Source organism: Nothobranchius furzeri, chromosome 4 (assembly GCF_043380555.1).
Source record: "Nothobranchius furzeri strain GRZ-AD chromosome 4, NfurGRZ-RIMD1, whole genome shotgun sequence".
Classification (NCBI taxonomy): Eukaryota; Metazoa; Chordata; class Actinopteri; order Cyprinodontiformes; family Nothobranchiidae; genus Nothobranchius; species Nothobranchius furzeri.
In genome coordinates, this window is record NC_091744.1 from 55,266,883 (window position 1) to 55,291,414 (window position 24,532).

The 24,532-nt window shown below is 42.9% G+C and overlaps 3 protein-coding genes across 6 annotated transcripts in view; 1 reads left to right on the top strand and 2 right to left on the bottom strand.

Annotated features, from left to right (window-relative positions):
* Positions 1 to 6,127: 6,127 nt before the first annotated feature.
* immp2l (inner mitochondrial membrane peptidase subunit 2) lies at positions 6,128 to 18,318 on the bottom strand. Of its 3 annotated transcripts, none has more exons than XM_015963896.3 (6): positions 18,169 to 18,318; positions 17,170 to 17,315; positions 15,003 to 15,106; positions 12,328 to 12,393; positions 12,011 to 12,113; positions 6,128 to 6,648 (listed from the first exon to the last, which is right to left on the bottom strand). In XM_015963896.3, the coding sequence occupies exons 2-6, from the start codon at positions 17,302 to 17,304 to the stop codon at positions 6,529 to 6,531; spliced, it is 528 nt and encodes a 175-aa protein (XP_015819382.1). In that variant the 5' UTR covers positions 17,305 to 17,315; positions 18,169 to 18,318; the 3' UTR covers positions 6,128 to 6,528. The 3 variants fall into 3 exon arrangements, with proteins under 3 accessions (XP_015819382.1, XP_015819383.1, XP_015819381.1); XM_015963897.3 differs by having other exon boundaries at positions 18,165 to 18,231; XM_015963895.3 differs by lacking the exon at positions 18,169 to 18,318 and adding an exon at positions 17,650 to 18,156.
* Positions 18,319 to 18,685: 367 nt separating this feature from the next.
* znf277 (zinc finger protein 277) lies at positions 18,686 to 23,470 on the top strand. Its single transcript, XM_015963894.3, has 12 exons — positions 18,686 to 18,836; positions 19,003 to 19,216; positions 19,290 to 19,378; positions 19,482 to 19,564; positions 19,888 to 19,979; positions 20,144 to 20,254; positions 20,545 to 20,677; positions 21,994 to 22,064; positions 22,195 to 22,291; positions 22,368 to 22,410; positions 22,618 to 22,792; positions 22,904 to 23,470. The coding sequence occupies exons 1-12, from the start codon at positions 18,749 to 18,751 to the stop codon at positions 23,076 to 23,078; spliced, it is 1,371 nt and encodes a 456-aa protein (XP_015819380.1). The 5' UTR covers positions 18,686 to 18,748; the 3' UTR covers positions 23,079 to 23,470.
* spg11 (SPG11 vesicle trafficking associated, spatacsin) overlaps positions 20,042 to 24,532 on the bottom strand; it is a 57,824-nt gene continuing 53,333 nt past the window's right edge. Inside the window, exons 39-41 of one of the 2 annotated variants that reach the window (XR_011520329.1) lie at positions 24,241 to 24,392; positions 23,868 to 24,128; positions 20,042 to 23,641 (exon numbers count right to left, since the gene is read on the bottom strand). Coding sequence is in view for 1 of the 2 variants with exons in the window: in XM_015963893.3 (XP_015819379.1) it covers positions 23,951 to 24,128; positions 24,241 to 24,392 (330 nt within the window). In the remaining variant the exon portion in view is untranslated. Of the gene's footprint in view, positions 23,642 to 23,801; positions 24,129 to 24,240; positions 24,393 to 24,532 lie in introns of those variants that run through there. The other variant, XM_015963893.3, reaches the window with a different exon arrangement.

Here is a 24,532-nt window from a genome sequence, read left to right on the forward strand (position 1 = left end):
ACATTCAGCTCGTCCACTTCCTGAGCTTCCCCCAGGCCAGGATGTTGTAGTGAAGCTTGACGGGGAAAAGGGGTGAACAACTCCAGCCAGGGTCATCTGTAAGTCCAAAGAGCCGAGATCCTACTTGGTGGAGATGGCGAATGGGAACGTGACTCGCCGCAACAGACAACACCTTCAGCCTGTCCCAGGCACCACGGATCCTGAGGTGCAGCAGCAGAGCACGGTTCCAGCTACACCGACTACTCCAACTAAAGGGGCGGTTCCTTCCCAAGAATCAACAGAAAGGCAGGCATTGCCAGTCCCTGTCCCGGGGTCTCCTCTCTGCCCTACCACACTTGTGAAAGTGACTTCCAGGGTGCGGGAGATTAAAGTACCTCTCAAATTCAGAGACTGGGGGCTATCTTCTTTCTATGTTCTAAGGACAGAATAATCCGTTAACAGGATTGAGGGTAGTCTACCCCTGTGAGGTCCTGTGTTCTGACAACACTGTTTTATGTTTAAAGTACAGATTTTGTGAAACCTGTTTATGTGTCCTAGTAAGGCTACCATGGGGGAGCCACTAGAGGTTGCTAGAATACGGGTGTAGGAATGTTCTTCTTTGTCTTTTCCTTTGGGAGGTTGATGTAGACACGTTGCTGTTGCTGCAAGTCAATAAAAGCAGTTTGTGCTTGAGAACACTGCGTCATGTTGCCTCTGATTATGACATACCCGTTACATTTAAATCGGATGTCTGGACTAATTTCGATTTTGGGATCCTGGATGTGAAAGAATCACTTAACACAGCATTTGTTTATTATTTTTAAGTTCAGTAGTATTCTTAAAGCTGCTCTACCGAAAACATTATTTCTTATATTATTTAATTAATTATAGGCAGCACACTTTAAAAGTTGTTGCTCACTATAGTAAATAGCGATGGATACCGAATTCGGTACTTTTTAAGGTACCGACCAAATTCCACAGTACCGACTGCGCACCGATTCACGTCATTTGAAACGGTGCATCGTTTCGGTACCCGTCCTTCATAACGAGAACTTGCCAAGACAGCTGCGCATGCGCAAGAGCGTTACGTTGTCGGTCGCTGCGAGCGAGTTGTAAACAGAGCAGCATGGTAGAAAGAACGCACGCTAAAGCTTGGGTCTACTTCACTAAATGTGATGGGTAACTGGGTGATGATGAAACCAGCGACAATGTGAGACATCCTCATCTTAATCTGCTCTGGCAGGTAAATAAAATGTTTAAGATAATGTTAGCTTGATATGTTAGCTTCCATTTCGCTACTGGTGCGTTCATTTTCTCCTCGGAACTCCAAATTTCCGACTAGAAGAACATGAACGCGGTCTAAAGTTTGGCTTCACTTTACTAAATGCGACGGGTGACTGGGTGAAGATGAAACCAGCGACAACGATCTAAGTGTGAGGCATCATCGTTTTAATCTGCTCCAGCAGCTAAATAAACTGTTTAAGATAACGTTAGCTTGACATGTTAGCTTCCATTGCCATCGTTGTTATCAGCTAATGGTGCGTTCGCTTTCTCCTCGGAAATTCTATCTTCCCAGTAGGAAAAATCAAATAAAAAAGACGGCAAAAGGAATGAAGATACACAGTAAATTTAGTTCACAGTAAAGATGTTTGCTTCAGTTTAATTATCAGCTTATAACAAGGACGATGTTAAAATACAAACAGTTGAATGTTATTTATCGTGATATTTATCAAATATGGTTATATATTGAGAAAACTATATATTTAATTATAAAAGAGAATTAAAATATTAAACACTCAAAAGTATCAAAAATTGGTGCCGTTAAGTACCGGTATCGATTCGTAGGTACCGGGAATTAGTACCGGATCGATTCAAATGTCAAAGGTACCCATCCCTAATAGTAAATAGATGTATGTTGTGTTTTTCAGGGATATCGAAATAAAAAAGAAATTGAAAACTATTCTACTGCTTTTATTAAGTAATGAAAATTATTGTGTGAAGAATCTTGATGCATTTCAAACTCAAATCGAATCTTTAGGCAGATAATCGGAATCGGAATCGGATCGAATCGCGAGGCAGGTAGAGATGTATGAGATGCACACCACTAATATATATATATATATATATATATATATATATATATATATTTATATATATATATAAAGTGGTTACTTTTAACAAACTGTCAATAAAATATAAAAGAATTCATTAGCATCTGAAGTTCAGAGCAAAGGTAAAGGTCGAGGTAAAGAAACACCATGTTCTTCTGCTGGTCAAGAGGAGCTGATCTGAGTCTCAGAAGATGCTGCTGATCTTCTGACTTTTGTTTCATGTCTCAGAGTTACGAACCTAGAACTGTGTAATTACGGTTCAGATGAAACGTGTTTTCTCCCTGACTGTTACGCTGATTAGCATTTTTGTGTGTTTCAGTAGCCAGTTAAGGCGACTCTTTGGGAATTCATGGACGATGATTTTGACCGCTGCATGGAGCTGAGTAGGCGAGAGAGCAGATGCACCTTGAGGCTGATAAGTGGGTAAAAACACGTACACACGTGTGGTAAATCTCACATGTAAACACAGACACGGTCGTGCAGATTCAGTCTAAAATATAAAGAATGGGATGTCCACATTGCAGCGCCAATTCACAGTGCTCTAAAAAAGAAAAAAAGATGACAACAGATTGTTTTATTATGATTTGATTCCAACGTAATGCGTTTTACCTGTGTTGTATTTAGTAAACACAAAAGCAAAAGCAGATAATCAGACGAACATCATTTTGAGGTCGGTTGAGTACGGTGCTCATCGCCACACCGGTGCTCAGGACAGCTGGAGGACAATCGATGATCTGAGGAGCTGGAGCACTCAGGCGAATAAAAGTTTTTTTTAATAGATGCAAAATAGGGCTGGGCAATACATCCAAAATTTATCGTTATCAAAATTTCTGATTCTTATCGAGATAAAATTCCCCATTTCAAAAAATGTTATTAAAAAAAAGATGTGTGTATATTGGTAAAGTTCATGTCCCTTTAAGAAGCTGTACCACTTTGAGTGACTTAAAAATGTGACTCAACGTTATATACGTGACAGCCCCATCTAGTGGACAACTGTTGTTTCTGCGCATACCTGTAGTTATCGTCCATTTATCGTCATCGAGGTAAAATTCTCAGTATATCATGATTTTAGGCCATATCGCCCAGCCCTAGTGCAAAATCAAAAAGATATACTATACACTAACAATTCAACACAACGTGCGTCTTCCCAAACATATTTCGGGAGTAACTGAAGTGTTGTGGTATCAAAAAGATCTCAGCTCTCTCTAGAGGAGGGAATCTTATTAATCTACTTTTAAAAAGAGAGGCCTTCTGGATACACTATTAATACTCTTCAACCATGAGAAATCAATGAAGAATTAAATCTTCCCTGCTTCATTTAGATTGCTACCTACTGTATCCTGTTATGGTAAATATAAGATATAATCCCTGTGCATTTCTCATTAATTTGGGAAATTATTTTGTATATAAAGGTATCTTGCACACTGTTTAAATTATATTTCTATTTCATCAATTATTTCCAGCTACAAACTATTAGATTTTTTAAAACTTGTTATATGTACAGTATCATCACACTGTTTTTCTATTCATTGTGGCTGGACATTTGTAACGTAGAGGCAAGCTCCGCCTACTATGAAGTGAGCCAATGGATTTCAGACTTCATACACCTGATCGCCAACACCTGTTTATAACTGATGAGACTAGCTACACTGATGTAACTCTAACCAAGACACACATTGCATCGAAACATTAGTGTGTTGTATATATATTTGATTTTGCACCTACTAAAAAAAACTTTTAGAACCTGGGGACTTTGGGTTGGATTCTCCAATCTCTGGTGCTGAGGTCACTGAGGTTGTCAAAAAATTCCTTAGTGGCAAGGCTCCGGGGGTGGATGAGATCCGCTCAGAGTTCCTTAAGGCTCTGGATGTCGTTGGGCTGTGTTGGCTAACGCGGGTCTGCAATATTGCATGGACATCAGTGGCAGTTCCACTGGACTGGCAGACCGGGGTGGTGGTCCCCCTATTTAAAAAGGGGGACCACAGGGTGTGTTCAAACTACAGAGGGGTCACACTCTTGGGCCTCCCTGGTAAAGTCTGTTCGGGGGTTCTGGAGAGGAGGATCCGATGGATTGTCGAACCTCAGATTCAGGAGGAGCATTGTGGTTTTCATCCTGGCCGTGGAACACTGGACCAGCCCTATACCCTTAGGGGGTCCTGGAGGGTGTCTAACCAGTCTACATGTGTTTGGTGGATTTGGAGAAGGTGTTTGTCCGTGTCCTTCGGGGGCCCTGTGGGGTGTACTTCAGGAGTATGGGGCACCAGGCCGTCTGATATGGGTTGATAGGCCCCTGTATGACCGGTGTCATGAAGTTCTGCCCCAAGTGGAGGAGCTTAAGTATCTCACGGTCTTGTTCACGAGTGAGGGAAAGCTGGAGCGCAAGATCGACAGGATTGGTGCTTTGTCTGCAGTGATGCGGGCGTTTTTCTGATCTGTCGTGGTGAGGAGAGAGCTGAGTCAGAAGACAAAGTTCTTGATTTACCGGTTGATCTACGTTCCTACCCTCACCTATGGTCACGAGCTTTGGGTGACCAAAAGTACGAGATTGCGAATACAAGCGGCCAAAATAAGTTTTCTCCGCAGGGTGTCTGGGCTCTCCCTTAGAGATAAGCCCGGTCATCCGGGAGCTCCTCGGTCAAGCGTTGTTTACCATCATGGTTTGAAGTTCTGGGATCTATAAGTCATCTTTGGCCACCTTCTTAGAATATAGCCTCCAGCTCCTTGATGTCTGTCTGAAACGAGACATGCAGTTGTTTGTAGCAGCAAACTAATCAGCAAGAAAAAATTGTTTTTAAACAAGACAAACGTACTGTACAGACCCTCTTTACTGTGGTTATAGGAGTGAGAGCTGGAACAGATGCTGCAGGTTGCTTGAATCACGATCAGCATCCTCTATTCAAAAAAGTAAAAAGCTCTGTTTTTCCAAATGAACGAGATTATTTTTAAAGAAAAACAAAACAATCCCTCAGGTAGAACCAAACAAGGTGAAGCTGCTTTCAACTACTGTGCTGCACATAGATGGGATCAGCTTTAGCATGACCTCATTCATGTGCCCTAACTCTAGAAACGTTTAAATTAAAATTGTAAACCTTCATGTTTTCATCAGCCTTTGAATAAATGTTCTTATGCTGCACCTTCTGCACTGTATTTGCTCACCCTTTAACTTTATTTTATTTTTAAATTGTATTTTCTGTCATGTTGATTTTAAGGTTCTTGCACATTGAATTGCCTCTGTGTATGACATGTGCTATATAAATAAAGCTGCCTTGCCTCTGAAGTGCTAATGATGCTCTGGGGCTAATAGAGGAACTCAAAACATACCTCGTTTGCTGAGTTTAATTCACTTTCACTTTGTTTGGGATTGAGACACTGTGAAATCCTCTCTGATAGAGGAAGTCAACATCTTAATATCTGCAGACGATCAGCTCACTAACTGATAAAAGGTTGAAGCTACAATCAGAAGAGGTTTTCGAAACCCTGCCCAACCTCTCTCAGATGGAGATATCCCAGGGCTGAATTATCATTCATGCCCATTCAGTTCAGAGACAGCGATTTCACACAGAGTCTCAATTCCAAAACAAAGTGAAAGTGAATTAAACTCAAATGATACTCAAACATGCTTTTTAAAGTAAGGTCAGCTAATCAGACTCCACAGTGTGGAACTGTCATTTTTCTACTGTTCATTTAAATTCGTATGATGGACTAGGAAGGGAAATCTTTTGACACATCAGTATGGGACACAAAGTATAAGTTTTTTTTTTATATTAGCCTACTTCTCTTAAATTTAGCACTTTCACAGCCAAGTATAAAAAAAACTGTCCACTAAATCTCTTTGCACGAACAATTTACATTTAGCGTCCCATGCATCAACCCCACAGACATTTTTCACCAGCCACCAATGGATCTGAACACATTCCAGATAAACACACACTATCTGATGTTTGACAGCTGTGAGTGTTTAAAAGCTTTTGTGTAGGCCACCACATCCACACACATTTGATTAATTAAACAGATACATTTAATATCCAGAAGAAATCCACATTTTAAAAGGTTTATTATTCAGAAGACTGAAGCATTTTGTTTCTTCTTATCTGTTACATTTCTCAAGTTGAACAACAGAAGTTATGAAGTTTTAAATGGAACTGGGTTGTTTGTTTTGTAGGACGCACTAGAAGCCTACTGTTGTTAGATGTCCACTGTGTCCCAAACCCAGAACATGGAGGTCCTAATGCAGCCTGATGACATCCTCTATCAGGGATTCAACTCAAGTATGTCTTTAGTTAATAAAAGTCAAATAAATAGAAAAAGTTGGGGTTTGGTTTCCTGTCGAGCTTAAGTCGTATCACACAAATACGCACAAACAGTTCTTAGAAATTCAGAAACATCTCAGAGGAAACAGGAGCTGCTGTGTGAGTAGGTGTTCTGGTTTTGTGTTTTTTCAATCCTCCTCATTGTCCAGTGGTCCTCTGTCCAAAGGCAAGGACGCCCTGATTCGCTGCCAGCGATTTGGTGGCCATATGATGTAAGAGGCTCGGCCATGCAGAAGTCCTACGGAGACCTGCAGATGAAAGACCAAAGATTATTCTATCAAAAAAGACCTGAAACCCCTCCTTACAGACCCCCAATGGTCATTAAAAGGGCAAAAACCCACAAACACATCTACAAATACCAATAACATAAAGTACATCCAGAATGACTGACACTGCACTTTGGTAAATAGCCTGTATTTGTCTAGCCCCTTCTTAATTCAATTCAGTTTTATTTATATACAGTTGTGGTCAGAAGTTTACATACACTTGTAAAAAATATAATATAATGGTTCTACTGAGTGTCCCGTTATTTCTAAAACTCTGATTTTTCTCTGATAGAGTGATTGGAACAGATACTTCTTTGTCACAAAAAACATTCATGAAGTTTGGTTCTTTAATGTCTTTATTATGGGTTAACAGAGAAAAGTGATCACATTTGCTGGGTCACAAATATACATACAGCAGTGCTTATATTTGGTTACATGTCCCTTAGCCATTTTCACTTCAATCAGGCGCTTTTGGTAGCCATCCACAAGCTTCTGGCAAGCTTCTGGTTGAATCTTTGACCACTCCTCTTGACAGAATTGGTGAAGTTCAGTTAAATTTGATGGCTTTCTGACACGGACTTGTTTCTTCAGCACTGTCCACATGTTTTCAATGGGGTTTAAGTCAGGACTTTGGGAAGGCCATTCTAAAACCCTTATTCTAGCCTGATTTAGCCATTCCTTTACCACTTTTGATGTGTGTTTGGGGTCATTGTCCTGTTGGAACACCCAACTGCGCCCAAGACCCAACCTTCGTGCTGATGATTTTAGGTTATGTTGAAGAATGTGATGGTAATCCTCCTTCTTCATTATCCCATTTACTCTCTGTAAAGCACCAGTTCCATTGGCAGCAACACAGCCCCACAGCATAATATTCCCACCACCATGCTTGACTGTAGGCATGGTGTTCTTGGGGTTAAAGGCCTCACCTTTTCTCCTGCAAACATATTGCTGGGCATTGTGGCCAAAAAGCTCGATTTTTGTTTCATCTGACCACAGAACTTTCCTCCAGAAGGTCTTATCTTTGTCCATGTGATCAGCAGCAAACTTCAGTCGAGCCTTAAGGTGCCGCTTTTGGAGCAAGGGCTTCCTTCTTGCACGGCAGCCTCTCAGTCCATGGAGATGCAAAACACGTTTGACTGTGGACAATGACACCTGTGTTCCAGCAGCTTCTAATTCTTGGCAGATCTGCTTTTTGGTGATTCTTGGTTCACTCTTTACCCTCCTGACCAATTTTCTCTCAGCAGCAGGTGATAGCTTGCATTTTCTTCCTGATCTTGGCAGTGATGAAACAGTGCCATGCACCTTATACTTACAAACAATTGTTTGCACTGTTGCTCTTGGGACCTGCAGCTGCTTTGAAATGGCCCCAAGTGACTTTCCTGACTTGTTGAAGTCAATAATTCGCTTTTTCAGATCCATGCTGAGCTCCTTTGACTTTCCCATTGTAGCGTTTGTGGGCGTTTGTATCCAATGAGCCTGTTGGGTATTTTTATAAAAATGTACCTTTTTGAGACCTAAAAGATGCCCATTACACATCATGAATCTCTGTGTTGGTATGTTCATAAAAAGGTTGAGCAAAGATGTTAATTGAGAGAACTCTGTAACTCTGTAACTTGAGAAGGTCCGCCTTCTCCCCCCATCCATTTGGTGAATAAAACCACTGAAGACTCTTGAGGAAGGGGGAGTCGCCTGGCAGCTAGCTCTGGAGAGAGTTATGTGTCATGGTGATCTCCCCCCCCATTTGGCTAATTCAGTGTAAAATGTCTTCCTTGTCGTCATGTGTGTTTATTTCAGGTTCCAGGGTTATGGAGGTTAAATATTATCTAACAGATAATTGGAGAATGCAGGTATGCAAAGCTGGTAAGAGCAGAAGGCTGAGGCTGGAGCAGAATGGGGCCTGGTTGAGCCACACGCATGGACATTACAAATAATCAGTTTACTCTCTCTCTCTCTCCCCGGGTGTGTCGTCCTTTAAGGTAATATGGGATAAAATCAAATTACCTAACAGAGCCCTATTTACCTGGCCTAAGAGAAGTCACCCGCTGTAGTCACTCATAATCACTCACAAGAAGTTAAGAGGCCATGCTATGAAGCTCAGTTCACTGACACGTTTCTAAGTCACCAAAATTGCTAGTTCATGTTGCTGTATGTATATTTGTGACCCAGCAAATGTGATCACTTTCCTCTGTTAACCCATAATAAAGACATTAAAGAACCAAACTTCATGAATGTTTTTTGTGACAAAGAAGTATCTGTTCCAATCACTCTATCAGAGAAAAATCAGAGTTTTAGAAATAACGGGACACTCAGTAGAGCCATTATATTATATTTTTTACAAGTGTATGTAAACTTCTGACCACAACTGTAGCGCCAAATCACGACAAGAGTCGTCTCAAGGCACTTCACATAATAAACATTCCAATTCAGGTCAGTTCATTAAGCCAATCAGAAAAAATGTTTCCTATATAAGGAACCCAGCAAATTGTATCGTCACTGACTAGTGTCAGTGACTTTACAGCAATCCTCATACTAAGCAAGCATTTAGCGACAGAGGAGAGGAAAACTCCCGTTTAACAGGAAGAAACATCCAGAGGATCCTGGCTCAGTATAAGCAGTCATCCTCCACGACTCACTGGGGATCGAGAAGACAGAAAGCACGCACGCACGCACGCACGCACGCACGCACACACGCACACACGCACACACGCACACACACACACACACACACACACACACACACACACACACACACACACACACACACACACACACACACACACAAAAGCAATGTGTCTACGGTCACATTGTGATTTCTTAGTAAATATTCTATTTGGTGAAAGACAAACTTTATTGTATTTATCCTAGTGGATCTATTAATTAAACGGATAAACTAGTAGTAGCACATCCAACGTCAAGGAAAGCAAAAAGTGATTATCAGGAGAGGGAGAATGTTTTAGTGGTTAGCAGCAGTGTGCTAGACGATGGCCCCCTCCATGAGGCCACCACAGCTCAGCAGAACGTCGTTGTAGCTTCTTCTGGGGAGAAAAACACTTAGAGAAAAAACTAAAGCAAACAGCTGAAATTGCAGAAAATAGTACAGTTAAAGAACAGATTGTAGAAGAAAGCAGTAGAGTGTGAAAAGTGGTCAGTGTATCCTCCAGCAGTCTAAGCCTATAGCAGCATAACTACAGAGATAACTCAGGATAATCTATCCTATTTAGATGGAGGCATGTTGGAGGCAGGGCAAGGGAGAGCCGTCTTTACCGACTGTACACTCCACCTCCCTCTACTCCCCCACTTGTCCAGATCTGGGCTAACATCAGATTTTAACCATAGGCCCTATCAAATAAAAATGTTTTAGGCCTAGTCTTAAAAGTAGACAAGGTGTCTGCCTCACGGACTAAAGCTGGGAGCTGGTTCCACAGGAGAGAAGCCTGATAAGTAAAAGATCTGACTCCCATCCTAATTTTAGACATTCTGGGAACCATCAGTAAACCTGCAGTCTGAGAGCGAAGTGCTCGGTTAGGAACGTATGGAACAATCAGATCACTGATGTATGATGGAGCTTGATTATTAAGAGCTTTATATGTGAGAAGAAGGATCTTAAAATCTATTCTGAATTTAACAGGTAGCCAATGTAGGGAAGCTAAGACAGGAGAGATATGATCTCTCTTTTTAATTCTCATCAGAATTCTAGCTGCAGCATTTTGGACAAGCTGAAGACTTTTAACTACATTCTGTGGACTTCCTGAGAGTAATGAATTACAGTAATCCAGTCTTGATGTGATAAATGCATGAACTAGTTTTTCAGCATCACTCCTGGAAAGGATGCTTCTAATCTTAGCAATATTCCAAAGGTGGAAAAAGGAAATCTTAAGGTCCTACAACCTCCCAAGGGGCTTCACAACACAATCAGTCATTCACCCATTCACACCCTGATGGGGATGAGCTACGATGTAGCTACAGCTGCCCTGGGGCGCACTGACAGAGGCAAGGCCTGCCGAACACAGGCACCACCGGTCCCTCCGACCACCACCAGCAGGCAAGGTGGGTTAAGAGTCTTGCCCAAGGACACAACAGCAGCACTCTGGTCAAAGCCGAAATCGAACCAGCAACCTTCTGATTAATGGGCTACTGCTGTCCCTACTGCTGATGTTCTCTGACTTAAATAACTGCTACACAAGTGAAAGTCCATTTATCGTTTACCTTTGACAGCATTTACAGTGTGAAATCTTTTTAATATGAAACCACATGCTGGGCGCATCTATGGTCAGTTTGGTTCTTTCTTCTTTGAAGCACCTCCAAGCTTTATCAGGTTGGATGCAAAACGTCTGTGCACTGAGTCTAAGATCTCTACAGAGATTTTCAATTAGATTCAAGTCTGGCATCTGGCTGGGCCACTCATTGACTTTCACACAGTTGTTTTGCAGCCACTTCTTTGATATCATGGCTGTGTCCTTACGGTTGTTGTCCTGCAGAAATATGAACCGTTTTCCCCAGCTGCGATCAAGAGTGCTAAGGAGCAGGTTTTCATCCAGGATGTCTGCTGAAAAACATCCCCACAGTATGATACTGTCACAACCATGCTTCACTGTAGGGATGGCATTGGCCTGGTGATGAACAGTACCTGGCACACACACCTGATGATTCAACTGTTGTCTCTCCAGACCAGGGAATGTAGTTTCTCATGGTCTGAAAGTCCTTCAGGTCCCATTTGGCAAACTCCAGGCTGGCTGCCATGTGCCTTTTACTAATGAGTGACTTCCATCTGGCCACTCCACCATATTGATTAATTGCTGCAGAGATGGTTGTCCTGTAAGGTTCTCTGGAAGGTTCTTTTCAGAGGAATGCTGAAGCTCTGACAGAGTGACCATTGAGTTCTTGGTCATCTCCTTAAGGTCCTTCTCTCCTGATTGCACAGTTTAGAAGGCCGGCCAGCTCTAAGAAGAGCACTGGTAGTTTAGAACAGACACTGTGCTCAATGGGACCTTCAAAGCAGCAGAAATGTTTCTGAACTTTGCAACAAATTGATGATAGCTTTAACCAGACTGGATGGAAGTGGAACACAAGTCCATTAACACAAAGAAATCTGTGAGTACCGAAGTCAGTTTGGGTTTTAGGCTGTAACATAAACAGTGTGCTTTCTGAGTCCAAGCTAATTCCAGGAAGTGTGATTTAATCTTACTTTGCTGGTGAATGTGCTCCTTTAAACATCATAATGTCTACTAATTAGCCTTTTCAGCCTAATTTGCTTTCTGGAGCCCAGCGCCATGCTGACATGTGGATCCAACCACCTTCTGACCCCTAACCAACAGCCATCGCCAAGGACATTGTGTGAACATACTGGTCCAAAGCTGTTGCTGTCCAAACTGTGTCCATGGTGATCCCCCTCGATCCAGAAGTGACCATCGGGAATTCGAACAAACCGATTCTTGTAGCCTAGAGTCCTGAAAAGGTGCAAACAATTAAGTAATGAATAAATAAAAACTGTGTTTCCAGTCTTCAAGCGCCTCCTGATTTTTATCTTCAGAGGTGCTATAGAAAATATGGTTTCTTCTTTATTTAATACGTTGAATCAATTTAATGGTGAATATAACAGCATTTCTTTCAGGTGCCTGGGACATCTTCGAACAATCAAAAAGGATTTAAAAACCTCCCTACCTGATGAAGTCTCCCTCCAGACCTATAACACGCTTGATGATCTTCTGCTTGGGATTTCTGGGGGACCTGAAGGGACGAAATGATCAGAAGAAATTACTATTTTTACTTACGCGATTGTCTTTACTCTCTTATTGAATCTATTGTTAACTTTAGGTTAACGTTATTAACCTAAAGTTAACAATAGGTTAGCTAAAGCACTAGTGTTTATGATTCAGCACACGGATAACTGGTTGGGTGGAACGGATTTCCCAGCATGCAACGCTCTTTCAGAAATGTAGATAATTTAGCTAAATAAATTAATTAAAGCTACAATGGCAAATTTGGAAAATAAATTAGCGTAAAACATTTTTTCATATCTCAACAACGTTCTAACACAGGGGTGTCAAACTCAAACTCACACGGGGCCGAAATGAAACTCTGGGACGGAGTCGAGGGCCAAACTTAATATTTTTTGAAAAAGTGACGGCAAATTTGCACATTTTCTTTATCAACATTTATGCAATTTTGAACCTTTAAATTTGGAAACAAACATATTTCTGCATTAACACTGAATGTGGAATAACCAAATTACACACGAGCAAGTCAGTTTTAAATAAAAGGCATCAGTGATATTCATTACTTGTGGTATAATCAGCATTTTTAAACTCTATTCAGGATTTATGTTTTCTTGTTTATTCATTTTTCTTATTGTTTATTCTCCTGTAATAAGTGTCATCGCTGCTGTGATGTCTAGCTTTCCCCACTGAGGAACAATAAAGGGATTTTCTATTCTATTCATCTATCTGCAGCCTTTCCACTTCCTGTTTACTGTAGGTTAAATCTTTTCTCACGGGCCAACAACAAAATAAAAATATAATTTTATCTTAAATGAAAATGCAACATCTCACCTGTTAACTTTCATGTTTTGGAGCAGAAAAAGAGCATAAACCCAACATATTTAAAGCTCAGTTTGCTCCACTGGTTTACTGTGATGCTCACCTGTTCCAGCCAGATACCTGCATCATGGGGTTGATCTGAGCTGAGGAGGAGACTCCTGTTGTTTTGTTCATCTTCATCATAATAATGACAACATTAGATGACAACAGGTGCTCACATAGGTTTGTGCTGATGAACATGTCTAAGCAGCTTGACCACGTTGTTGTGTGTCGGGGAGGAAACACAACGACAGCAACCACAGAGCCGTGCTGGTTTGAGTGTGTCGCTGTTCGCTGGAGTTATATCGGCTCTGTCTGGACGTTAGTTGGAAAACTTTCTCTTTCAGTCGTGAACACATTACTGAGCGGCTAGAGTCTCCGTTTCTGGGCTTCAAAGTCAGAAAATAGCTGAGTGAAGTTGGCGCTGAGTGAGAGGAGTGTAGTTTGTCCGAGACAGCGGAGCTGCAGACACCGGCAGCAGACGCTGGAAAAAACACAAAGGAGGGGGCGCGTCGGCTCTGCGCTAACGCCACAAAGCATCATGGGAGTTGAAGTCTTTGCAGTAAAATCGGCCAGTTTTAATATATTTTTGGTATTTATCTCGCGGGCCACATAAAAATGCTCCGCGGGCCGCATCTGGCCCGCGGGCCTTGAGTCTGACATATGTGTTCTAACATGTATAGCTATAAATATATTAATGGAAATAAAAATTTTAATATAGTGGTTCTCTCGCATTTGTCTAAAAATCTCGGCCAATAGTACGTTTCGGACCGAAAGCAATTATTGGACCATACGGTTGCGGTCTAGCTGAACCGCCACACTTCCGCACTTCCCTGGGTCCTCCACTCATGACACACTTACGTATTTAGCAACAGAACACCACTGGCGTGAGAGGTTTGTAATAATATCAGAGAAGGAGAAATAGTCGGCTACTACCACTTCAACTTGAGTACAAACTACCAGAGTCCCAAAAAGAAAAACACCCTTTGAAGTCACGGACAACAAAAAAACGTTTGGACCTAGTAAATTACTTAAAAGATGCCCAGTTGTTGAAAAATATTGGCAGTTTCATAACATATGATATAACCATAAAATATGGCGTCGCCCAAGTTTCTGGGCGACGCCATATTGGATGCCGTGTTTCCTTCTACGGAAGTCTGAAGGACAAAATGCAATTACTGATTTGTAGCAAATGGTTACAAAACTTTCACCATTAATAATCAATATTGCTTTACACATTTACCTCATCACTCATCTTATTTTGCTGGAGGTTGCGCTCCTAGGAATTTTTTACCCTAATGGCCATCCGTTGGTAAGGTCTTATTTGAACAGAAAAATAATACTTGCTTGCAGTGATTTAGGTATCTACTGCCCCCTATCGCCAGGGAAAATACACACTGTCACTTTAATGAACTGAACTGTGCCTTGAGACAACACTTGCCATGATTTGGCGCTACACAAATAAACTTGAATGGAACTGAATTTACATTTGATAGGATCTCGCAGGCTGCAGACCAGATTTGGCCCCAGGGCCTGAGTTGGTTTGACACCTATGCTATAAGCGGAACCACAGAAGGCAAACAACTTAGTTACTTTTCCCATTTTACAGTTCAACACCCAACAGATTGATTTTCAGAAATCTACAAAAAAGCTAAATATTTTCAGATGTATCTTGCTTTTGTCTTTTTACAGGACTAAATGAACATTAAATCTGCCTTCCTGCACCTTTTGACTTCACGCCGTGGTGTGTTGTTTACTCACACCACAGAGACGATGTCGCCTCTTTGGACTTGGTAATTTCTCACACTCCAGCGGTTTAGCAGGACAACATCACACTTTGATTCTCCTTCAGGGTTCAGGAATGGCTGTCCATAAACACAAATATACCATCATTAAAGCTGAATCACAAACAGTATAGACAATGCTGCACCAATATATACACACAATCAATAAGAAATCAAAACAAATTCATAAAGACTTGTTATAAACTTCATAGACATGTACTTGTTTCTTACACAACACCAAAAGACCCAGCATAATCATTTTTTGAATTTCAAGTTTTGTCACAATTACCTTTTCCAAACTGATAGAAATAAAGATTAGCTACTCATATATAAAAAAAAAGCTAAGAAATGGCAACTTTCCATGTTGTTTTTTTTATATTTTAGGATTCATGTTGTAGCAGCAGATATTCCGCCGGCTGATGTCAGCGGGGAGGTTAGGGTTAGGACATCGGGTTAGGACGACAAGCTAGTATCTGGCACTGACTTATGGTGGATATTCCTAGTACATCCTGGAATGTGAATTATGATCCAGCATTCATCTTTCTTGTTTTCTTCTCATCCAGCAAGGGCATTAGCAGTAGCTTAGGCTAGCATTAGCAGTAGCTTGGGCTAGCATTAGCAGTAGCTTAGGCTAGCATTAGCAGTAGCTTGGGCTAGCATTAGCAGTAGCTTAGCATTAGCAGTAGCTTAGGCTAGCATTAGCAGCAGCTTGGGCTGGCATTAGCAGTAGCTCAGAGTAGCATTGTTCTGCGGTTAGCATTGGCCGTGTTCGAGATGAGCTGCGCCTCGCCTGGAAAACAAACGAGAGCAGATGGACGCAGCAGGGGGAGTGGCTGAAAGCCGGCGGACAGATTTCCCTACATGTGTAGCTCGGGGGTGACGATGGCTGAAGATATCCCGTTAGAGTTCATACTTGTTTAATTATTTATTTTAATTTTGGTGCCTGTTAGCAGCTGAAACACATCCTCACGTGCTTGTGGATATCATATATTGTATATGGAGACCTGACTGTAATAATAAGTAAAGGTTATCAGCTGTAGGTTTAGTGTGCTCATAGGAAACGTGACAAAAGAACACAAAACACATTTCTCTTTATGGCCTATATTGTTGTCATCATCAACGTTACATGATTTACAGAATACATGTGACCATCTATCATTTTTTTTCTCCTTGAATACGCTTTATTGACAAAGCACGTAATACAACTACAAAGAAATAGCAAGCACAATGTCAGGGGGTTTCTATGGGGAAACAGAACAGTCTAACAAAGAATCACATGATATTGAACAGGGAACATAAGTTTATGGTTTTGACAGCTTTCAAATTTTGAGAATGTTGTATGGTTTGAATTGTATTTGATTAATTTATTGATATTATTAGCTAAATTTCATATACATAAGTCGAAATTTTCTAATGCAAAACCTTCCTTTCAGTGCTTTTTAAATGAAACCACACAATATATAAAAACCATGTGACCGACTAACATTTCATGTTCTACCACCGGATGTTTGGATCAAAATATGAACCAATCAGATCTTAGATCAGGTGAGAGCCAGGCGTTTCCCGTCATCCTCTATGTTTTGCAGCCGGTGGAGAGCAACTGCAGCCCCTTGCTCCAAAGTCTGCGGCCGCCTTGATCTCACGAGGTTATCGTTGCCTACGTATGCATGACGTCAGAGCAAGTCGGCGTCAAGTCGGACACAAATCTAACCGGCATGCACTGCCCGCCGATCACCGGTGATCGAATCTGCGCAGAACTGGCGTATCTCGAACACAGCTATTACCAGCGTTGAAGTGGGTTGGGACATGCAAATGTACAGGGGTGTGTCTGAGGTTATGACGTGTTAAACTAGTTTTTCTCAGCATGAATCTTTTCTCTGTGGCCATTTCATCATTACTAATGTAGACAAGAATGCAGGATGGAGATGACGCAGGCTTTTCAGTATGCAAAACCCCAAGGTGCCATTATTTAACAACAACAAGGTCAGTGTGGTTTTAAATGCCAGGACCGCTCATGCATGCTTAAAGTGATGTTTCATGTTTCAGGTCTAAAGTTTGTTACTGTTGATAAAAAAAATTACCAGAAGTGGAGTCCATAGTTCACAGAAGGCATAAGAAGAAAACTGTTAGATGTGTGGTCTTACCTGCATCGACGCACCTTCTACTCGGGCCACATAAGCCAGTCGATCGAGAAAGGTAACGGTGACAGGAACGGCAACGAAGAATCCACTGACAAATGCTCGCAGGTAGCGCCGGCCCGCCGTCACCTGCTGAGCCATCAGAAAACGCCCTGAAGGAATAAAGGCAACACTTTAAAGAGGACAAAAGCAAAATCCACCTTTTGGATATTTTCAGTTTTACTCTAAATATGAAAAAACATGTCTATCCATTTTCTTTCACTATTTAGTTTTAAGAATTATTTACTTAAATTATCTGTTTCAAATTTTTTCTCAGATTGTGACATCACAAAAGAGGAAAGCTATATAAGATCTCTCCAGAGATGTTCAATCAGATTCAAGTCTGGGCTCTTGCTGGACCATGTCCTACACAGAGTTGTCCTGAAGACACTTGATACCATGGCTGTGTGCTTTGGATTATTGTCCTACTGAAAGATGAACAATCACCTCGGTCACTCGGGAGCAAGTTTTCATCCAGGGTTAGTGTTATCATCTCTGTGCATTGCTATATTAATCTTCCCCCCTGTCCTGACTAGTCTCCAAGTTCCTGCTGTTGAGAAAAATCGCCCACATAACGATGCTGCCACCACCGCTAAACCTTTACCGATGGGAGTCGGTTAAAGGTTGTGACAAGAACATTAGTCAGCATCATATCTGGCTTCCTATTGGCTGGGGGACTTTAGGCAGGATTCGCGAGAGGAGGGCACAGAGGGAAGGAACTGAAGCTGAAGGACTGAGGACATTTGTATTAGTTTAAGGGCAGAAGAGTCCATTCGAGAGCAAGTGAATCGGAAAAAGGGACTTCAAATGTGAACAGAGAGCAGCAGAGTAAGAATGAAAACAACGATTAATGCCAGCAAATCGAAAAAAAGTATAGCAGAATATTACTCCCGCAGACAACCGTCCACTTAGCAACTTTTTATGCTTCAAAGAAAGCATGAAACAGAACCGAGCTAACACACCTACCAGCAGCGGAACTTCCGTCCTCTTGGTGTCTGACCCACAGGGTGATCTTCCGGGTCCTAAAGCCGCCGTCCTTATCAGCCCTTCACTGTTCACCAGAGACGCCCCAATCCTGTCCTACAAACAAAAACATACCGCTGATATGACTAAACTAGGGTTATGGTTTCAGACCTTAAGGCTATGCTACTGATTTTACAGATTCACGTGTGAAGCATGGGCTAATCGAAAGCAAAAACATCATGTTGAATATTTCTGATTTGATCGTTTGGGTGAATGGTTTGGCTGCTACATGAAATATAAATGTTAAAATACACAGCAATACAAAAGAAAAATAAAAAAATTCAGCTCTGTTGTTTGAACAAATTGTATGAGACCGGCTCCCGATGACTCCTTTCTAAAAATGATTTAATAAAACACTCGTCCGTGTGAAGCAGAACAGAATTCTCATAAACCTGAACATCTGTTGGTGCAGAGTGTTTATGGAGCAGAACATCTGGAACAGCAGCAGAAACTTGTGAGGAAACCAACACGGAGTTGGCACCATGAACGCTCCATGTGAAGTTTGTGGTTTTAACGGAGGAGCATGAACGCGCCGCGGACAGCTCTTTGCTCTTATTGGACCATTACTTTACCACGTGACAACATGGCCGCCAGTGACCGAAGTAAACATGGTATGTTGAGTTTTAAATATATTTTAAGTGCCTATTGAGAACTTTCTGGACCCATTTCTGAATATTCGGCTTGTTTAGAGCACCCGCTATGTGGGCGGCGGTTCGGACCGGTTTACGGTCACTAGCTGTTCGTATTAACCGTCAGGTCCACATGTCTTTTCCTTAGGTGAGGACAGCATCCTGGAACCGCTGTGTTTTCCAGACCCGCCAGCTGGATGCTCCAGCGCTGCCAGTTTGGAGCGGCCCAGTTCGGACCTGCTGGTCTGTCTGTTCTGTTCAGAGTCCGTACCCCTGCTGCTCAAAGACACTCTTCTCAGACACCTGGTGCTGGATCACAAGCTGGTGATCGCTGATGTCCAGCTCATCGCAGACCTCTCAAAGTACCAACCCATTCCGACTGACCAATCTAAAGTCCGATGTAAAGTCTGGTTCTGATCTGATTGTTTCCAACAGGTACCTGCAGTACTGGAAGGGCCGGTTCCTGGAGCAGCCGCTCACAGAGTTCTGCAGTGTGATTAAGACCAACTCTACTGGACCACTGGGTCAGTTCCCATACCAACAGAAATGAACACAAACTGAGTCCAACCTCTAGAAACGGTCTAAAGGAGGTCCTTCAAAGCTGATGACACGTCTTTGTCCCCACAGAGAAACAGGAAGACTACTTCCTGTTATGTGACATCCTTCCAGAAGACCGGATCCTTAGAGAGAGACTCCAGAAGCAACGACTGGTGAGACTGGTTCAGACTTGTCTTGGTCCACTCAGCCAATTAACATGTACTGAATAATGAACTGTGCACATAAACACACTCAGAGCTGCAGCTTTCCGGAGAACAGGTCACATGACTTAATCTCCGGACTCCAGGAGCATCTTTGTCCTTCTGTCTTCTATAAGTAGTGTCCACTAGTGGTGCCTTCAGTGCTGCTCTCTGTTAGATCCTGTATCACACATTACACACATGCAGGATGTACGTACCTGGTCATACCTGGTCAGGTGGAGAGTACCTTTACTCTGGTTTTTGTTTCCACCATGATGAGCATTTGTCTTCTACAGGAGGAGGTCCTTGAGCAGCAGCAGAAGGAGAGAGATGACAGCAGCTTCCATCATCTCTGCATGTTCTGCAGCGAGGAGTTCACTGGAAACAGGTTGTCCAAATCTGACTTCCTTTAGTAGAGGTGTTTGAAATCACTTTAAAGGGACAACCCTGTTTTATTACTACTTTTTTTATTTGACTACGTAGGCTCATGGATGATGGTATCAGTGGGTCTTAAGACCTTGGAGTATTTTGAACAGACTTTCTGGGTTTTAGGTCATCTTTGCTGAACCACATGGCAAGAGAACATTCCTTCAGCATCGGCCTTCCAGACAACATCGTGTACTGTGATGAGTTCCTGGACACCCTGCAGAACAAACTGGACTCGTGAGAATCAAATCACATTAGGTTTACTGTCGTGTGGTGCACATGATCTCACACCTGTTCCTCGACTAGATGTCGCTGACACTTATGCTAACTGAGGCTGGTCTAGAGAGGGTAGAAGTGCTGCCCTCAGAGTGACCGGTCTAATTTCAGCTTTAGATCTTTTCTTTAGTACGGATGCAGGTTTCAGACATTCTGGCGACACAAATGAAACAACTGATGGCTTAAATCTGTAAAAAATGATCTAAATGTTAAAGAGGGCATCACAAAATGTGTCATTGTTTCTGTTTCAGCCTGCAGTGTTTGTACTGCGAGAAAACATTTAGAGATAAAACCACGCTGAAGGATCACATGAGGAAGAAAACTCACAGACGCATCAACGCCAACAACCACGACTACGACCGCTTCTACGTCATCAACTACCTGGTAACTCCACCTTCTCCTTGCTGCGGTCATCATTACTCATCAGTTACAACCGTTAAAAATGTTGTTTGGCGAGGCGCAGTAATTAGCATAACCATAGCGTCATGGTGTTCTTAGCATTCTGCCCTCTGACATCCCAGAGTGACTCACTGCGGCAAAAGTTCCGATCAACTCATAATTTACCGTTTAGACGAGGGACTTGACGCTATTTAACATGAGTTTTTATTTCCAGTTTCTCGTAGTTTGCAGCAAGCAGAAACATGCCTCCTCAAATGTGACAAACAGCAGAGCCTCCATGACTCAGTGTCACGGTCATGTAGGTCAGTAAAAACCGCTCTTTAGGGTCGAAGGTCTGAATCCCAGCCGGGTCTCTAGTCTCCTGGCCAGTCTTTTGGGATAGGCTGCACCTTCAATGACCCTGAGCCTGATTAAGCAGGAGCAGAACCAAGAGGACCAAGGTCCTGACATGAACGCTGTCCCTGTCTTCATTGGACTGCTGGAGGTTTATCAGTCCATCAGCAGTAAACAAGTCCTGACCCCTGGGACACGGTGTTTGGTGGTGCTTCAGTGGGTTAGTGCTTCACTGCGGAGCCTTCAGACATTCTATGTTGAAGGTGTCCAATAAGGGCTTCTTCTTCCGGCACTCGCAGAGTACAGACGCTTCCCTTTTTAATCCCTTATCTTTCTTTCCCAAGGCTCTTTGTCCTGTCTGCCCACAGAGCGCTTCTCTGCACTTCTCCTGAAAATCCCTTTTTTTAGAAATGGATTGAATTAATTGGTCATTCAACGCGATTGATAAGATTTTTTCAACGATGAGAACGGAGCAGGGGGCTCCCACTTGCCCGCAAGGGACACACCCGGTGGGGTATACGCTCGATTCCATTCAATGTGCTCTGCGCTCCTCCCACGATCTCCCTCCCACCTGTGGCTACAGTGGATGAGCGCCATACAGGGCTGCTCTCGCTGGGGAAACAGGATCCCAGCCCCCCCCGCCTTCCTCTCGGTCTGTCATGTTGTGAACTGTTGATGTTCGTGCTTATATGTTTGAGGCGTTTTTTTGCATAGTAAAGCTACGCCCTGCCGGGAGTAACTCTGGTATGCCTTTTTTTCCCCTCCCCCAATTTATCCTCATGTAATCCCCTTTTCATCTAAATGAGCGCCGTTATGGCTGCTCTCGTGGTCTGCCTGTATCTGTTCTGTCTACATGTGTGTGTGTAACCTTGGTCAGGCTGTGCTGCGGAGTCAAGTTCCTATGCTCTGGTTCGCTGGAGCGCTGGCAATAAAGCTTTTTCTGATGAGTGTGGTTGTTCTCCTGCCAGGAGCTGGGGAAAACCTGGGAGGAGGTTCAGAGTGAAGATGACCGGGATCTGCTAGATGATGGTGATGAGAAGTAAGAATCTTCATCAGGAGCTGACAGCCAACCTCCAGTTGAACATCTTGATGTTTGAGTTCAGATAAAGCCACCCAGACACATCCAGAGACCTCTGATCTTCACGTCTCTTCCTCTCTGTTGTCCTCAGTGACTGGTCCGACTGGAGGGCTCACCCTGTCTCTGTTGTCTGTCTCTTCTGTGACCATGAGTCGGAGACCATGGATCAGATCTACACACACATGAAGGTAGGGGGTCCTCACTCACTCAAACCGGTCTGACCGTGTGGTCCCTCCCTGAGGCTGTTGTGTGGTTCTGTTCTAGGACACTCACAGATTTGACCTCCATCTTCTGAAGACGGAACACAGTAAGTGACTTAGTTTTCCTCACCACGGTGTGAACTCCATTTCTATGAACTGAGGCTGCTCAGGCAGCAGGTAGAAGAATTAAGAACTTTTCCACAGAAACAATCAGAACAGACGAAATCATTTGAGGACCACCTTGCACCGTTATGATAGCAGAAAGTAAAGCTTCTAACTCGCCCTTCACCCAGTCCTCATGTGTTCTCCTTCAGATCTCAGCTTCTACCAGCAGGTCAAGCTGGTGAACTTCATCCGGCGGCAGATCCACCAGAGCCGCTGCTATGGCTGCCAGGAGAAGTTTGGCTCCAGAGCAGACATGCTGCATCACATTGTGTCTAAGGGCCATGTGATGAACCTACCAGAGATGTCCACCTGGGACCAGCCCCAGTAAGTCCCTCTGAGATACACTGTGTGTGTGTGCGTGTGTGTGTGTGTGTGTGCGTGCGCTCTGGAATGACACCACAGACCCAGATCAGTGTCCACCTCTGATCCATGCAGGTATTATTTTCCTACATATGAGAACGACGCTCTCCTGTGTGCCCTGTCTGACACCGATGGAGATGAAAGTGATGAGATGAGTCACAGCGAGGATGTTCCTGTGATTGCTGAGGACATCTCCAACCTCCAAGCCTTGAAGCAGAGCAGCATCCTGAACCAGCTGCTGAAGAACTGAGGATGGAGCTGCAGACTTTTACAATGATTCATTGGAGCTGTTCAGGAATACGTGCTGCTCATTTCCTCTGAAGACTAAAACATTTCAGATGAGGAACAAGAGCTGCAGATGAAGGTGGCGTTACGACTTGATGGGGTTTAAAGTTTGGCCCTTTTCTAACACCCTGAGTAAGGTGACAGGAGCGCTGACTACAGTCAGAACAAAACAAAACCCTCTTTCCACATCCTGATGGTTCTGAAGGCCAAACAGATCTGGCACAAGTGTGTGTTTGAGTGTGTGTGTCAGAGATAAACACTGACTAAAACTGGACACAGCAGTTCACTGTAAGAGTTGAAGCCACCAGGAAGTGCACACCTCCATGTTCATTAAAAGTTTTCCTCACAAGCCTGAAAGATCTGACGCCTCCGGTGAAGTTCACGAGTGTTTCAGGTGGTTCTCTCCTCGCTGCTGCTTTATTTGTACTGATGAGTTTTTTTTAGTTGTTTGTTGTGGAATAATTGATCCAGATAATTCTGGTATACTGGTTTGTATACTGGTGGTGTCGTTTCCAGGACAGATGTAGGCTGTAGGAATACGTGTTTAGAGGGAGAAATGATTGCATTAATATCATTTCTGAACTTTTTTCATGTAGCAACATCAGAATGTTTATCATGAAGCTAAAACCTCATTTATCTCAGATATTTTAGATCTGATTTAGTCAAAGTAGCTATAGAACTCAGTCGATTTACACTTTATACAAGTTTACATTTTATTATTTCAAGTGAAAAAATATTTTTGCAAGATGCTAACCAGAATAATTTGAGCGGGTTAAGGTAGAGCCCAGTTCATTTCCACCAGTGGACAGAAGTCCCTGATGGAAATTAAGCAGCTCATCACTGTCTGGCCAGTTTGTCATTCAGGTAGTTGGAGGTTTTGTTGTCCTGCAGCAGCATCTTAGTGATGTCATAAAGCTTCTGCTGGTAGGCCAGTCTGTAGCGGGTGTAGACGTCATCACAGTAAGTCAGCAGACGCTTCACGTTGGTGGTGTTTGTGCCGGGAGCTCCGTCCAGCCTAAAACAACACACACTGATGGGGTTGGCAAGACCCAACTCAACAGTCTCAGGTGATTTGTTGACAGAAGTGACGGATGAATGGACTCATCCATGTTAATAAGATGTCTTACTTTCTGAAAATGTCCTCAAACAGACCAGAGGTGAGTGGACGATGCAGCTTCAGATCCTCCAGGTACACAAAGTCTCCCTTCAGCACCACCTTCTGGAACAAAATGTCAGCCCAGTCCAGGCTGTAGCCATACGCCTCCGACACCACAAACACCTGAGAAAGCAGGAACACAGAGGGCTGGTACTAGATGTTACATGACCACTAACACCAGATAAGCCACTACAGCAGGGGTCGTCAATTATAATGGTCCGGGGGCCACACACAAGTGAATGAAATTATGAAAATAATAACTC

Bases quoted from the DNA above. Each gene is read 5' to 3' on its own strand.
- immp2l (XM_015963895.3), bottom strand. From the start codon at position 17,695: ATGATAACACTAACCCTGGATGAAAACTTGCTCCCGAGTGACCGAG. The intron at 15,107-17,169 runs GTAAGACCACAC...GTTTATGGACAG, and splicing joins TAGAAGGTGCGTCGATGCAG to CCATTCCTGAACCCTGAAGG. The intron at 12,114-12,327 runs GTAGGGAGGTTT...GCACCTTTTCAG, and splicing joins CTGGAGGGAGACTTCATCAG to GACTCTAGGCTACAAGAATC.
- znf277 (XM_015963894.3), top strand. From the start codon at position 18,749: ATGAACGCGCCGCGGACAGCTCTTTGCTCTTATTGGACCATTACTTTA. The intron at 19,379-19,481 runs GTCAGTTCCCAT...TTGTCCCCACAG, and splicing joins CAACTCTACTGGACCACTGG to AGAAACAGGAAGACTACTTC. The intron at 22,411-22,617 runs GTAAGTGACTTA...GTTCTCCTTCAG, and splicing joins TCTTCTGAAGACGGAACACA to ATCTCAGCTTCTACCAGCAG.